Source organism: Zonotrichia albicollis, chromosome 6 (genome assembly GCF_047830755.1).
Source record: "Zonotrichia albicollis isolate bZonAlb1 chromosome 6, bZonAlb1.hap1, whole genome shotgun sequence".
In the NCBI taxonomy this organism is placed as follows: Eukaryota; Metazoa; Chordata; class Aves; order Passeriformes; family Passerellidae; genus Zonotrichia; species Zonotrichia albicollis.
In genome coordinates, this window is record NC_133824.1 from 38,299,486 (window position 1) to 38,315,130 (window position 15,645).

Below are 15,645 nucleotides of genomic sequence, written 5' to 3' on the forward strand. Positions count from 1 at the left end.
CTATTCTCATCCTGCTCTGGGTTTTTGCAGTTTTAGTGCAGGTTTGGTGCTCGAAGGTGTGGTGCAGAAAAGCAACAAGAGAAGGAAAAGTACATGTTATTGCCAGAGGAACCAAGACCAGAGAGGAGCAGCTCGCAGCGTTTGAGCCCCATCTTAGCTGACATGGGACTCTCGCTGTGCTCCCTTGCAGATTTACCTGTGTGCTTTAATGTTCCCTTCCCACCCCTTGTCTCCACTGAAACCTTCCCTTGGCAGCTGGCTTTCACCAGCAAAGAGCTCTGACTGTACTGTGGGTCTGAGGCAGAGGAGGAGAGATGGCAGCAGAGCCATGGAGGGTGACAGAGGTGTGGAAGGCTTAGCACACCCATGTTGTGTGCAGGGTTTAATCTGAATGTGATGTGTGCCTCAGTGTGGCGTGTCTGTGACACAAACTCCCTTCCCCCCTCTGCTCAGTTCATAGAACCATGGAATACTTTGGGTTGGAGGGGACTTTAAAGGTTATTTTGTCCAGATATGGATGCTGAATGTTGTTCTTTCAACCATCGAGGCATTTAAGTATATCAAGTGTGGCTTGGAAGTTGAGGGTCATGTTTGAGTGGGTTTCCTCTGTTTCCTGGCCCACAGCTCTTCTGTTTGGCCCTGCCTGGGGCAAGAAGGCTTTGAGAAGATGGAGAACCAGAGTGGAGTGCTCTTGGGATACGCCCGCTGGGAAAGGAAAGAGGAAGGGGGTGAGGAGGATGGGGTGGCTCCTCATGTTTCTCCTCCCAGCCAAAGGAGCAGACTGGAAGATGTTCAGGTGGAGATGCTTGAGAAGGCAAGGGAGCTCTTCCAGCTGTGTGACAAGGATGAGAAGGGTTTTATCACCAAGGTGGACATGCAGGTGAGGGAAAGAATTTCTTCCTTTGTCCTGGGAGGATCTGTAAAGTCATGGGTGGCAAAACGGGACAATGTGGCATGCCTCCACTCTTGGCAAGTGTGGGTGTGTGTGTGAATCTGTCTGATTCAGATTTCTAAGAACCAAACTCTGGCACAGACACCTGCTAGGAACTAAAATTCCCAGGAGGGCCTCACACCTCTAGGGAATTCCTGAGACAAGTGGGACTGCAATTCAGAATTTTTAAGGAATGCATAAAATAAAAAAAGTTATGACTGTTCTTACAAACATCAGGTATGTAGTGGATGGGAAATGTGGATGGAAAAAAATAATCTTTGGTCCAATTAAAAAAAAAAACCAAAACACCCCCCCCCCCACCTTACACAATGAACAATCCATCAACCTCTCTAAAAAAAGTTGAGATGACAAAGTTATACAATCATAGTTAAAGCCTAATCCAAAAATTCACCTTAGACCTGAACTATAACTTTGCTCCACAGTTATGTGTTTTGCTGCTTTCTGTTACAAAAGTACTTGATAACAATTTCCCTGTAGTTCTTAGTGACTTTTGTTTTAAAAGTTTATCAGCAAGGTTACATGTGGATTGTTTTTCTCCTGCCCCATCTCTCCCCACATCTATAAATAACACTTGACAGGTTCATGCCGCTTTAAATATTGACTCATTTTGCTTTGGGTTGTATGATGCCTAATTTTTATAGTTATATTAATAAAATTTATTAAGTTTTTATGTAAAGCTGCATGTTTAATGCACAGTTAGGAGGTTTTAGCCTACACCCCTTTGTTATTTGTTTCTTTGGGTGCCCCTCTGTACTAGGTGCTCTGGATGTGCATTATGAAGGGGAATTGTTTTGCTCCTTGTCCATGGGAGAAGTGATACAGTCCCAGCAGGCAGAAGGTGACAGCGCAAAGCTAACTCACTGTTATGGACTGCACGTTTCCTTTAGGATCTGTAAGAGCTTGGAACTGAATCCAGCTACCCACCAGTCTGACCTCCCTCCCTGGCCAAAGAGATGGAGCTGGTGCCTGCTGTGGCCAGAGCTCTCCTGGGAGCAGCAGTGGTCACAGGAGGCTGGCAGTGCCACCTCTGAGCAGGAGTGGAGGGAGGCAGGCAGTGAGCTAGAGACAGTGGCTCTGTAGTGGGGGAGGAAGCAGGTTGAGCTTTCTCCAAACAAAATAACCTGAAATTCCCTCTTTGAAGTCCTGGTTGAATCATCCAGTAATGGAAAAAGTCAATATATCAATGACTCCAGACAGGTGTTTGTGTCATCACTCAGCTCTACAGGCAGACTGTCACACCCTAGGCAGGATGCAGTGCTGAAAGGGGACACTGCTGTGGGCCAGAGCTGAGGATGGCAGGGACACTCACAAGGAAGGAAGGAAGACTTGAGCAGTGCCTCCAGTTTGTGCATTCTTTTGTCTCTGCAGCGGCTCCAGAGTGAACTCCCCCTAACCCCTGAGCAGCTGGAGACCGTTTTTGACAGCTTGGAACAGAATAACAAAGGATACCTGACACCTGTGGAGTTCAGCATGGGTCTAGGTAAGGACTGCACAGAGGCAGAGGAAGGAAAAAGCCCACCTGTGCCAGGATGTTTTTTGTTGGTAAGAAAGACAGTGCAGTGGTTCTGCTGAAACTGCCCCATGCTCATGTGAGCATCGTTGGAGAGGGTGGGTGTGTATCCCCCTCCTGGAGGCTTTGTGCTGCCTACCTGCTGGAGCCAGCCACAGAACATCTCCTGCTGGAGAGGGTACATGCTGCAAACTGTGTCTGGCTATCTGATTGGAAAGTTGTTCATGTGCATGGAAATACATCTCTTGGCAACTGTCCCCGGCTGTTCAAGGGCATTAGTAGGAGTCTTGTTGGTAGGCTAGAATGCTGGCAAATAAGCCTTTGTTGCCTTCTTACTGTATCTTTTCCTAACACTAGGAGAATGCTAATCCTTGACCAGAGTCCTCATCCAGCAGCACAAATGCTCATCTGCCTTGTCAGCTCTCAGAAAATCTGCACCTCTCAGTGCCTTCCTTGGACATGCAGAGGTGTTAAGTGGATCAGGTCAAAGCAAGTGTACATAGGTAGTCTAGGGTTTTCAGAAGTGATGGAAGAGGCTCCTGAATTTTGCTCTCCTGATTGCTCAGTTTGTGTTTGCTCCTAGCTTTCTCACAGCTTGGGAGAGAGGGCTTTTTAAGGCTGCAGTTTGAATGGTCAGAACCAGCTCCCGTAAGAGGAGAAGTTGCAAAGATTTCCTTTAAATAAACCCAGTAACTTGTGTCTTGGCCCAGCCTGTACAGGGACTGCTTTATTCCACTGAGTGCCTGCTGACTACACCTGTTCCTGTGCTGTGCCTCTGTCCTTCTTGTCTGGTTCCACTTCCTTGGCAGAAACGAGTCCTGTCAGGAGTGGGGGCATTCCAGTCCAGCACTACATGTAGCAGGTGAATGGGCTCAATTTGGGAACATTGGCATCCATGATGCCCTCTCTGTTATGACTTGGTTACTCTCAAATCTCATTGTATGAGGCATTTGTCCCATGGGCATCATGAGGGCCTCTGCCTCAGTGCCATTGCTGGGAGAGGTAGGCAAATTTTCTCTTTGTGTCAGGTACCACCCTGTGCTGGCAGCCTGGCTCCATGGCACTTGCTCCAGTCTAGGCAAAGCACCTAATTTCTGCATTTATTTTCTTTATGGTTATTCTTTGTGTCTGGCATCACGGAAATCCTTTTCAGACTGACTTTGGCCCTAACTCAAGAGTTTGGCCTGGCTGTCTTTCTTATGGAGTGTGCAGGAGCAAATCAAGAGAAAGCAGTTCAAGCTGCAATCAAGTCTGCTTCTTGAGAGGGCTCCTTGCTCCTTCTAGGATATCAAAACAATCTTCAGATCATTCTCTACCTCAATTTTCTCATCTCCATCTCAATTTTCCCATCTGTAAAAGAGAAAAAATGAGACATAATGACTCCTTCTCAAAAGCAGACATCAAAAGTGCCTAATCTAAACCATTCTCCTTAATTAACTGACTGATCATCAGGTTTTAACTAAATAGGGCCTGGATCTCCTCATTGCAAGTTTTTTTACAGCACATTTTAAGAGTGGGGGAGAAGCAGATAAATTCTGGGTTTATAGAGGTAAGAAGAGGTAGAGTCCTGGAAGTATAATAACGATGGATATTTTTCCCCTTAGAGTAGCTTCATATTCTCATCTGTGCTCTGTGAACATCCTGGACTCCTGGCCTCGTAGTTGGGATGTCATTTCTGCCTTTTGAACCAAGCAGATGTACTTTGGAAAGGAAGAGTACCTCCTGCTGAAGGCCTGACCTCTGTATACGGATGAGAGGCTATGTTTTGGATAGGATTGCTTGGTTGTTTCTTTGAGAAGGATTTGTTCCCAGCACCAGTATTTGTCACATGCCTCGCATAGCAGGAGTTTCTCGTGGCATTCTCAGCACGGAACAATCCCGATAGCTGGAGGCCGTCTGGACGTGGGACGGGGCAGGAGGAGGTGCTTGGAGGGCGAGTTCATCCTGCTCCACAATCCGAGCAAGAGGCAGTCCTTGTAGCGGAGCGCTTGGCTCAGAACGGAGGGTATTGAGCCCCTCCTCTCCTGTTTTTAAGCGGAGGAGCGGCAGCATGGTGCAGTCTGGGGCCGGGCTCGCAGGCGGGAGTGGTAGCGCGGCTGAGCCCCGAGCGCCATTCTGTGCAGCGAGCTCCGGCCCTGGGTGGTGCTCGTTGGCACCCAGTGTGAGCGGAGCCCCGGGCGGAGCTCGTCGGCACCCAGTGTGAGCGGAGCCCCGGGTGCAGCTCATCGGCACACAGTGTGAGCGGAGCCCCGCAGCCCGCGCTGGGCTGGCGGCCAGGCTCAGTCCCAGCCCTGCGGAGCGGACACTGACATCACTCAGGACGTCAGAGCGGAGGCGCTTCACTGACCGGGAGCTGTATCCTGCACCGGCAGCATGCACGAAGCTTCTGGAGCTCTGTCAGGCTGCCATGTAAATAACAGCTTATTCAGTGACATCCAATTTGACTTTATTTATTCTTCTTCTCTTCACCTTCCACCAGGAAAGTTAATAGGGATTGAATTGTGTCAAGGGGCTGGGAGAATGGATCACTCCAGACACGAGGAGACCTTCGAGTCAGGCTGGTCAGATGACTTGGACCCTGCAGATGATGATGATGAAGAGAAACGATTCTGTTCCATGATGGAGCAGCTTGGAGCAGCCCAGTTGTTTGAAGAGTAAGTAGGGGAGTCATATGGCATTGCTTCTACCCTGTTTTGATCTTGCAGTACCAAAACTTCAAAGTACCAGAAAAGACCAAAGAGGTGAACTGAGCTGTCTGCTCTCTGAAGCACTGCTTGGGTCTCTGCACTGCTGCCTTGGGTTTTCATACTCTTGGTAGCAAATGCAGTGCAGTCTGGGTTTCCTCATTGGGTACCAATTCCTTTTAGCTCAGTGCTTTTTACAGTTTCCCGAATTCAAGTTCATAACACAGCTGTAAAATGGAACAGCTGGTGGCATACAAGTCCAGCACAGGCAGCAAATGAGAAGAAGAATGTGAGGGTTAGCTGAGGTAAGGGGGATGAGTGTGCTCTCTGTTCCAAAATGGTGTGTGACTGTTCACGTATTTTCAGACAGTTCCAAGAGTCTCTGTGAAGGATCTGTGCTCATGGAGCTGCTTGGGACTGTGCTCATCTTGAAGAGTGTGAGAGGCTAAACTGGGCAAAAGGGTGCTCCTGTGAGCCTGGAGACTTGGTGCTAATGCCCTTGCACGTAGCCCCAGTAGAGTCTGCAGGCCTCAGTGTCATCCAGCCTATTTTTAGGCTTTCCAACATGAGGCATTATGCATAACTGGTTCTTACTGATGCATATCTGCAGGGCCTGGGATGCCCAACTGCATCTGTGGCTGTCCTCCCTTTCAGGCTTTGTACTCCAACTGTGTTGCCATTGTGCAAGAAGCAGTCCAGGTTAGCGAAGGAGGTGGACAGGATTGGAGACAGAAGCTGAGAGTGATGGAGTTTGCTGCTTTCAGAGGCACATCTGTCACAAAACAGACTTTTTTCCCTCTTATTTTCATTGTGATGCAAAGCACCTGCATGTTTTAGTGATAAACAAGTTCTGTCTGGAAGAAATTCTGGAAAGCTGTTAGTCTTCAAACAACAGGATGACACTTAAAGGCCATGTTACTGTTCTGGGAAAACAGTCTCTACTGTTTATAAGTCTGCTTTGAGAAGCAGAAGTGCAAAGTGGAATTATCTTGTGTTTTATTTTGACCACTTACTGGCAGTTTTATGCAATGAGTTTAGTAGCTACTACATGTCACATCTTTGTGCTGAACCAGCTGTTGTAAAGCAGTAATATCAAACAGAAGCTAATTGGGGTGAGAGCAGGAATATGAAAAATTGCCTTCTCTAGAACAAAATAGTTTCATTTCCTAACACAACTCAATATGTTCTTTTCTTTCAAATACGAAGATCTGATGTAGTGCTATAACTTTTTAAACTTGGGACAGAAAAAGAAAGCTGTCATGCAGTACTGGCAGAGGAAATCAAAAGCTTTTTGGTTGGTTTGTTTTGCTTGTGTGTTTCCCCAAAGAATACTAAGAGAGATTCATACATAGACAAAGAAAAATAGCTATTTGGATACTGACTATAGGTATAATTATTCTGTATATTTCAACGCAGTTTTTCCAAAATGATTAAAAAAAACCTAAAGAAGCTCTTCCCTAAAAAGAAACATGAAGTGATGTCTGCAGGCTTACAAGACACTTTGGGAACGAAGTTTGGAAGTGCTGTGTTCAAGTTGCAATGAATTAAATGTCAGAAGAGTGTAATCATTTTTGCAGGTTCAGAAAAAGACATCTTTGGTTTTCCAGGGCTTCCTCCGTTGTTATCCTGATGTGACACTTCAGCAAATTTGCATCTTTTTTGTGCCTCGGTTTCCAAACCTGTAAAAAAAAAAATAAGGAGGACTGTAGCAGCCACCAGTACAGTCTGAGTGTAAGAAAAACACCAGTGATGTGTGATGTGTGCTAAACTTTGTGTGCTATAACAGTTTGACCATAACCCACAGCAAATTTGCTGAATATTCATTTTTCCAAGTCTTAATGTAGACATCAAATTTATCTATGAATATTTGGAAAAGCAATCATTCTATATTTGCTTCCTAGATTATTTTTCTTTCCTTCTTGCAGATGACTTCCTTTATTTTGGCCTCACAATAGATCCCACTCCACATGCATGCTCTGTCACTGTCCAGTTTCCCTCTCTGCTGTAATGGTGCAACAGAGATCATCACAGGAGAATGGCAGTCTGTCCTGAGTGCATGTTGGAGCTGGAATAACAGTCCGTGGGATGACACAGTAACTCTCTTGCTTTCCTTTTCTCCTGTGTGCTTGCTGCAGCCCACATGAGATTCGGGAGCTCTGGGCTCGCCTTCGGAAGGAGCGTCCAGAGCTCTTATCCAATTTTGAAGAGTTCCTGTTGCGTGTTTCCTCATACATAAAGGAGGTGAATCATGAGAAGGAGTCTATGGAGCAAGCATTGAAGAGGTAAGGAGAATATCATGGCCATTTGTGCCAGGAGTTGATGCTTGGATCCTGTCTCAGATGCAAGGAGAGACTGGATGCACCAGTAAAAAAGATATTTCTTGCTGTAATAAAATTACTCTATCTTGTTCTGTTCCCATGGGTTTGCTCTGCTCTCACCCAAAACATTCAGTCTGGTTAAAATCCCACTCAGTGCCACACAGCTGTTAGTAGGAATCTGTTTTCACCCTCCTCTTTCCTTTCTTTTGCCCTCCTGTGCAAAGACCTGTGTGCTCCTGTGTTTTGTAGGAAGGAGTCAGATCACGATCGAGAAGTCAGGTGCCTTTATGAAGAAATGGAGCAACAGATCAAAGCAGAAAGGGAGAGACTGGTCTGCCAGGTACTTTCTCTCTCCCTTGGCTTGAAGGCAGCCTTCCTTTGTTCTGAAGTAGAGGTGGTGGCTTGTGTGGCCAAGGAACAGCTCTGTGCTGGGTGCTGTGCACAGCTCTGTGTCTTTACTTCTGCAGGAAGCACTGAGGCACGACAGGAGTAACCTGCTCCAGAAGGAGCTGCACAACAAAGAGCAGGAGCTGGAGAAAATCCTCTACCGCCAAAAGAAGGTAATGGCATCCAAATCCTTTCTCACAAAGCACATCCCCCTCTGCTTCTTTCTGCTCAGGCATTTTCGAATGGAAAATAGTGTTCAGCTGCTGAGGGTTTGGCACTAGATAATTTGGCTCTAGCTAGTGAAGTCCTCTCCTGTCTCTGAAGGTGTTGAGATGGTTTGTCAAATAATTGGTTTATCTTCAGCTGCAATGCTTTCTGTGAATGTTTTGTTCCTGCATTTTCTTACCTGCTTTGTGTTCTGTTGGCACAATCTTTCTATCAATTGTACAGTGCTGGCGAGGAAAATGGGGTAAAATTTTGAAAGTTGTGAGTTTGAAGCTTTTTGCAGTGTGTAAGGAAGATGTGTGTGGACATAAAAGAGCCAGATTTCTCTAGTTTTTGTATTCTGTCTACTCCAAAACTGTTCACCTGGAGTGAACAGTTCTGTGACGCTTAGAGAGGTACATATTGTATACTTGCATTTGGGCACTGGATGACATTCTGATTGATCAGTCACATAAAAGATCAAAGCACAAGCTTCCCTTTAGCCTGCCATCCCCAGCATGGACATTTGTGTGGAATGGTCCATTCCAGATGTCTTTTTCCCTGGTGTCTCAAGATCTGAGATGTGACCCCCACAGAAACAAGTCATGGCAGGAACCTGCAAGATGCTAGAGACCGAGATTACCCCAGTTGGAGACCAGCTGTGATGTGGATGAAACAGGACTTCTCTGAAATCACCAGCTCATTGTCCAGCAGCTGGAAAAGCCAGCACAACTGAGGTGCCACCAGGAAGGATATTGAGAATAATATAGAGGATGTGGTTTTCCTGCTGGCCACATATTTGATGTGCCTCAGTGTGTGCAGTTCTGATCTCCTCTAATTCCACTGTGTCCTTCTCAAATATGAAGATACAGAGTGCTAATATTATTAAGAAAATGAAAAATTTGCCTCAGGAAGAGAAACCAGGAAAGTCTAGACTTTAAGGTTTTGGAGAGAAGGAGACTGAGGGAAGATGCACATGTGCTTTATGAACTCAGAAAGGTGATGGATAAGGTCCACACCAAACTGTTATTCCCCAAAGGTGAGGGACCCTCAATGAGACCAGTATGAATTTGATTTAGAAGAACACACTTCTTTATACAGAGATCAGTGCTGGACTTTTGGCCCCAAGAGGCAGGCAATGTCAGCAGTTCAAAAATTAATTGGACAAACAAATAGACTTGTAAATATTCATTTGAAGGAAGAATAGTCAGAGATGTGGCTTCTATCATCCCTAGTCCAGGGACTATAGATGGGAGGGATATATGGGGGGAGTGAACCATAGTTAGGAGCTCAGCCATGCTCTTCCTAGGTAGCATCTGCTCTTGCTGAGGGTCAGAGCAGAACACTTGGGCTGCATGGACACTTGCTGTTACTCAAATAGTCAGTTCTGGTGCTCTTAACTGAGGCTTGTACTGAGCTGTGTGGATAATCGGGTCCCTCTTGTGGCCTAAGACCAGTACTGTGAGGGTGCAGTTCTACAGCATCGCTGCCAAAGACAGACCACGTAAACGGGAGAGTTGAGCGTGATGGAGGCGTTTTAGGGAGGGGCTGGTGTGCTTTATTTAAAGCCAGTTCCTTGGCTTATTGAAAGATACGAAGCTGTAAGCAGGGCTTGCTGGTTTTCAGTCTCAACTCCACTGCTCAGCACATGTAATACTGAAATATTCCCCAGTGTCCGCAGGAGTGGAGGACTCCAGGCAAAGCTGGGTGTGGCTTGCCTTTCTAGCCTCAGTGAGGAGGGAGGTGAGGCTTGTGTTCAAGGAAACGTCAGATCTATTCATTCCTGCTCTTGACAGTTGTACATGTGTGCTGGCAGAGAGGAGAGTAGCAAGAAAAAAAGCATTTTATCTTCTGCCATGGTGTGCTGCTTTATTTTTCTTTTGAGAGGGAGAGAAAGTAGGCTGAGAGAAAAGGCAAGCTGAAGGTGTAAATGTGGAGGCTGACTCTGCCACCTGCTACCCCGATCAGACCTGATTCCTGGTGTTTCTCTCTAGTTATAAGCATGGATTGCATGCTTTTATTTTGGGCTGTAAGTTCTCAGATGGGTACTGGAGTTTCTGTGTAGCAGCTGCTTCAGCAGAAGGCCCTGGTTAGCTGGTGTGGCTGGCTGGATACTGCACTGTCACTGTGATCCCTCTTGAAATGTCCTCCTGGTCATCTGAGATGGGCAGCTTTGCCTGCTACATCTGTTTGTCTCTTTCCTAGACTATGCCAGCCATTTGTAAGGAATTGAGTCACTGGCAGCAGCTTTGAACTTCCCAAATCAGGCTTGGTAGTTGTGCTGGGGGTTTGTGCTGCCTAGAGTGCAGCTGTACCCCAGTGGCATTTAAATTGCATCTCTAGCCCAGGGTCCTGTTTCTAGCAGGCCATCCAATCACTTCACTTTCCAGGTGTAGTGTGGGATGCCCCTAGCACCTGAATATATCCTCCTTTCAGCTGCCGTGGGCTCAGGAAGCCCCTTAACTAGAGGATGCACTTCAACAACTCTGCTTAATAAGTCCCGACAGACACAACCCTGCTTCCACCCAAATTTCTCCAGTCCTCCTTTGACCCCCATTTGCACTCTGAGTCCTACAATGCCTGACAGCATCAGGCTGCTCCTGCTGCCTGAAGCACTTCCTCAGCTGTGCCTAATTGCATTGCTTGGTTTCCCAATGCTGACATGATGAGAGAGAATTCCTTCCAGTTCACCTTCTCCATGCCCCTGGTGGCTCTGCAGACTTAGGGTTTTTTTACCCCTTCTGCTTCACTGTTTACAACTGCTTTTTCAGCTCGTTTTTACAGTTGTGATTGTAGCACAAAACCCTTCCTCTGTGTTTAACCCCTCCTCTTCCTCCTCTCCCACTGCAGCTGGAACATCAGCTACAGTCACTGAACTCGGAGCAGCTGGAGACGCGCGTGCAGAACGAGAGGCTCCGGCACCTGAACGAAAACCTGCTGGAAGAGCTGGAGAAAAGCAAATGGGAGCTGGAGGCAGTGAAGGGACAATTACAGAAGCTCCAGAAAGAGGCTCAGATTGAGCAAGAGCAGAAGGACAGGTGGGAAAAACCAGGAAAGGCATGGTGTTCGTGTAAAGACATGGACAGAGAAAGAAAGGTTGGGCATGCAGTTAAAGAATAATTATCGCTAGTTAGGAGCCTTGGTTTCATTAGAAGATTGCTTGTTACTTTTTGGGGAAAAGAAGAAGCATTCCAATGGTCTTATGGGCCTAAATACAGTGTGATGTTAGTAACTCTTGCCTACCTTCTGTGAGAAATGAATATGAGTACAAAAATACAGATGTTCCTCAGCCTAAAGGAGGTTTCTCTATGTATTTTCCAGTTCACCATCCCCTCTATAATGTTCTCTTTAAAGATCTTCTAATCAATTCTGTTCCCATTTCTGGGTTAAATCTAATAATACCTATATAAAACACTGAGAGGTTTCAGATCTAGATGGCAGTGAGCATCCTTCCCATTTCCAGCAGCTGAGGTAGTGGAGAGGATGAGTTGCCTGCTCTTATGTTGGAGGAGAGCAGGAGAGCTCTGGTACAACCCAACCATCCAGAACAGTGCTGCTTCCTCTGAATTCTCCTAAGCATAAGGCATGCCTTTGTCTTTGAGAATAGCATGAGTGCCCCTGAGAGAGGAATGTTTGTATTTTCTCTGCCATTAATTTATTTCTCCTTATTTTAAAATACCTTTTGCCCAGGGATGTGTTTAGAGTCTCCAAGAACATGCAGAAAGAGAAACAAAGCCTCCTTCGGCAGCTGGAGCTCCTCAGGTGAGAACTGGTGAAGGCTGGAGGGAAATGCTTAGCTCTTATGCCTGTAAGAGGCAGAGGTTTCAGCACTGTGCTCACTTCTCCCATGGAAAGCTACAGGATTGTATTCACGCAGTGTTTAGACTCTGCTTGTTTTTCTAGGTCCAGACAGAGTTGTGCAGTTTGGCCAGTTCTGGCTCATTACAAGGTTATGTTATTTCACGAGGTAATCCCTCCTCTGGAGGAATTTAGTCTTTCCTGCTGGCTAAGGCAACCATGTAGAGCCCATGACCTTGGCTGGGATACATGGAAATTCCAACATGTCCAGCTATAAACAACATCTTTATCTCTGTTCCCAAGCTCTCTTTCTGTTCTCACTTTCAAATGTTGGGCTTTACTTAATTTTTGACAACCATCTCATAGTGTCTTTCCTGTGTCTTCCTTTGAGCAGAGAAATGAACAAGAAACTTCGAGATGAGCGAGATGCCTTTGAAGCCAAGAAGCTGGTTAGTCTAAGAAAGAAAACCTTAATTCCCAACCACCCTCCTCTCATCTGCTGCTGTTGCTGTCACCACTCGGGGGCCTGTCACTTCCACGGGGGACAATGACAAGAGCTCTCGGGGCCTGGTGTTGTGTTTAATAGAGACTTTGCAGAGCCTCTGTGTCCGTGCTGGAGGCTAGCTCTGCTGGTTGCTGCTGCCAGCTGCCTGGGTTTAACCTAGGGCACATTGGCTGGGGACTGTCACACAGCCCTGTGCAGGGCTGCAGTGGGGGCTGCCTGCTGCACATGTGGCTCTGTGTGTTGTGCCAGGCACTGGGCACATGCAAGGAGGGGAGAGAAGCTGGATGCATCCTGGAGCTGGGTGCTGAGGAAGAAGTTGGATTCTCAGATGTGCTGCTGGCTGACTGGGTGGTACAGAAGGGTTTTGGAGTTTTTCTGACCTGCTGAGTTTGTAGCAGATGTTTTCAGAGGTTCCCCTGGGGAGCTCCCCATTCCTGTGAACTCTGCCAGGTGCAGCAGTGAGCCTTGTGTCAGAGAACTAGGAGAAAACAGGATCTCCCTTGTCTGGAACTGTCAATCCCTGGCTTTTCCCAGGCACCAAGATAAGCACAGATATGTGCTCTATTTTTAATTCTTATTATTTTTTCATTATAAAGCTTTTGTGTTCGCAAATGTTGCTTGCACAGCTGCTCTGCCCTCTTGGACCCATCCTTGCCACCATGTCTTTGCCTGCTCTGGGATCTCTGCACTTGAAGGTCTGGAAGTAGGTGATTTGCAGGGAGGACAGTGATAGGGTGTGATAGGCTGCAAGAGCTTTTCTGACTGCTGTGTAAAGGATTCTGGAAGGAAACACAGGGATTGTGCCTGTATGGGAAACAAAATGCCCTGTTCAATCCAGAGGCTGGAGTTCTCCAGGTGGAGAGCTGTATAAAATAATGTCAGTAACAATTTTGGATGGAGGTGAGGTATGTGTGTTTCTAAAATCTGGAAGATTTTTTTTCTTCAGTCTTCATTTTTAAAGCTGCTAACTACATGGATGTACACCAGAGCTTCCGGCTCCCTCTTGGAAAACTCAGCCACTCTGTAGCAGAGTCCAGTGCAAGCAGGCAAAGAAAATGGTTTCTTCTCCTCTTTCCATGTGTTGTGCTTCATCAGCTTGTGGGTTCCTATGGGTGGGCAGGTGGCCTGAGGAGACCACAGCTCATGTCTGTACCTCTGTGTGTGCAAAGCTTGTCTGCTTCTCCTCTGTTCTCTTCTGCTCCCCTGCTAAGACCCGCTGCTGCGGCTGGACCCAAGAAGAGCCCAGCAGAGAGTCACAGCACAGAGGGGCTGCTTTCTCCCTTCTCCCAGCACTGGCAATAGGGAATGAGGCACAGGGTGAGCTCCAACCACCATTGCTTGTCTGGCAAGGCTGTGTCATGCTGGGCAGTTGAAGCCTGTACTGGAATAAGGTTTTTTCCTTTGGCTGCTCTCGTTTCAGTCCACAGGGAAGCAGGACTCCAAGGACTTGCAGAGATGCTGCTATCATCATATACCTGCAGAAGGTCTGCTCCCCAGCTGTCTCACAGTAAGGGGGAGAAAAATACTTTTCTGCAAAAGCAAAAAGGAGAGTCTAGCCTTCTAATGGGGATCCCTAGTGTGTGACACACTCTCTGCCAGAGACTATCTGTGATTTTATAGGCAAAAAAGAATCCTAAGGCCTTAATACCCTCTTTGAGTGCTGGAAAGAGTTATTTCTGTGAAATCAAGGTGTGGTGAACAGAGGTTCTTTCATAGCAAAGATTTTGAAGTGGTTGGTCAGAGGAGTTGGGCTGTATGTGGCTGATAGCAACCCAGTCACTGCTCCTTTGCTCTTCTCAGTTCCCAGCTTAATACCTTGCTCTTCATAAGAGTTTCTTGCCTTGCCAGGGTGAGCAGACCCTGGCCCCTGCACTGTGGGGCAATCTCCTGTCCCAGGCAAGAGAGGCTAGGTCACAGATAGGGATGTGTGGCTATTTCTGTCAATGTGCAAACCATGATGGGTATTTTTAAGACCCAGGGGTTGCAGATTCAGTTTCACACCCATGACCCATCTGGCTATGGAGTTATGCTTGTATGCTTTATGTTGACAGAGCAAATTTCATGTCTGTTCATCATGAAGAGTGTTTTGGTACTTTGACTACTTTTGACATGTATTTTTATTTCACTGGTAAACCAGAATCTTTCCCATCCAAAATGCTTGTACATGTGCTGTCATGGATTCCTTGTCATCATGTGTTACACAGCTGTGATGTCGCATCTGTCCCTTTATCATCCTGGTGAAAAGCCAAATGTTACACAAACCTGGCAGGCCAATAAAGCATGGCAGAACCAATGGTAAAACATGCCCCATTGTTCCTCCTTTCTTACCCAAGTCTGTGCTCTGCAGGCTGTTCCCTCTCCAGGTAAGGTGGTGGCAGGGCAGGTTGTGTGGGAGTCCTTTTGCTCCACAGGTGACTTGAAGGTTGTAACTCAGCTCTGGTGGCCTGTAACACAATTTCCTCCTCCTGTGTGGCTAGAGGGTGCCCTCGAGTGAAGCTGCTCAAACACTGAAAACTTCCTCTTCTGCCCCTGCTGGAGAACCCCTGGTTGTCTGTGCCACAGCCTCCCTGTATTGACTGGACTGTTGTTATGCACTTGGGGGTCATTTGCCTTGGGAAATTCACCACTGGGAGCCTCTGAGTGCTGGATTGTTTCTGTGGCTGGAGGTTCTTTTGAACATCAGTTTCATATGTAAAAAATGTTTTGTTCGTTCCCTGCAAAGCTCCTAGCTGGGTCAAGCCCTCCGTGGAGTCTGGAGTGTCTCCCTTTGTTAGACTGCATTGCAGTAAAGGTGTTCTGGGACTTCTGACCAACAGAACAGCTTCCTCATTTTTTTTGCCTTTTAAAATAAGCCTTCAATAAGGATTATTGAAGAAATAATCTTTGTAGTCCCCCAGGCTCTGGGAAGCATGAAGGAAGGCCTGTCCAGAGCTGCCTGCAGGTGTTTGGCCAGTTCAAAACTGCTGTGAGAGACAGATCTGGCAGACTGCAAACCCTTTTTCCTCCACCTTTCCCCCAGAAATAACCAGTAAGGACGTGTTAGAAATCTTCAGATTTGCAGACTGAATACCTTTCCCTTTCCCCTAGTGCCCATGTGATGGGCACCTTTCCATGCTGTCTCTCACTTCACATTTTGTGTGTGTGGCCAGAGCAGTGACTCTGCTGGGAATGGCAGTGCTGCTGTATGGGGGGGAGAGGGTTGGGAGAGAGGTTGTCCTGCTTTCTCCTTCTCTGAGGAGCTGGTAAATACTGGCTGTAGGAAGTGTTCATTCTGTGGTGAGTAGGAG

At 46.9% G+C, this 15,645-nt stretch overlaps 1 protein-coding gene across 3 annotated transcripts in view; it reads left to right on the forward strand.

Moving 5' to 3' along the window:
• The window catches only part of CRACR2B (calcium release activated channel regulator 2B), a 46,111-nt gene that overhangs the window by 18,700 nt on the left and 11,766 nt on the right, over positions 1-15,645 (forward strand). For all 3 annotated transcript variants that reach the window (XM_005491600.4, XM_074543272.1, XM_074543271.1), the window contains 9 exons: positions 625-880; positions 2,321-2,432; positions 4,942-5,116; positions 7,282-7,428; positions 7,714-7,804; positions 7,932-8,024; positions 10,906-11,093; positions 11,746-11,817; positions 12,248-12,302. In XM_005491600.4, coding sequence (XP_005491657.1) covers positions 668-880; positions 2,321-2,432; positions 4,942-5,116; positions 7,282-7,428; positions 7,714-7,804; positions 7,932-8,024; positions 10,906-11,093; positions 11,746-11,817; positions 12,248-12,302 — 1,146 coding nt within the window. In that variant the 5' untranslated portion in view covers positions 625-667. The remainder of the gene's footprint in view (positions 1-624; positions 881-2,320; positions 2,433-4,941; positions 5,117-7,281; positions 7,429-7,713; positions 7,805-7,931; positions 8,025-10,905; positions 11,094-11,745; positions 11,818-12,247; positions 12,303-15,645) is intronic.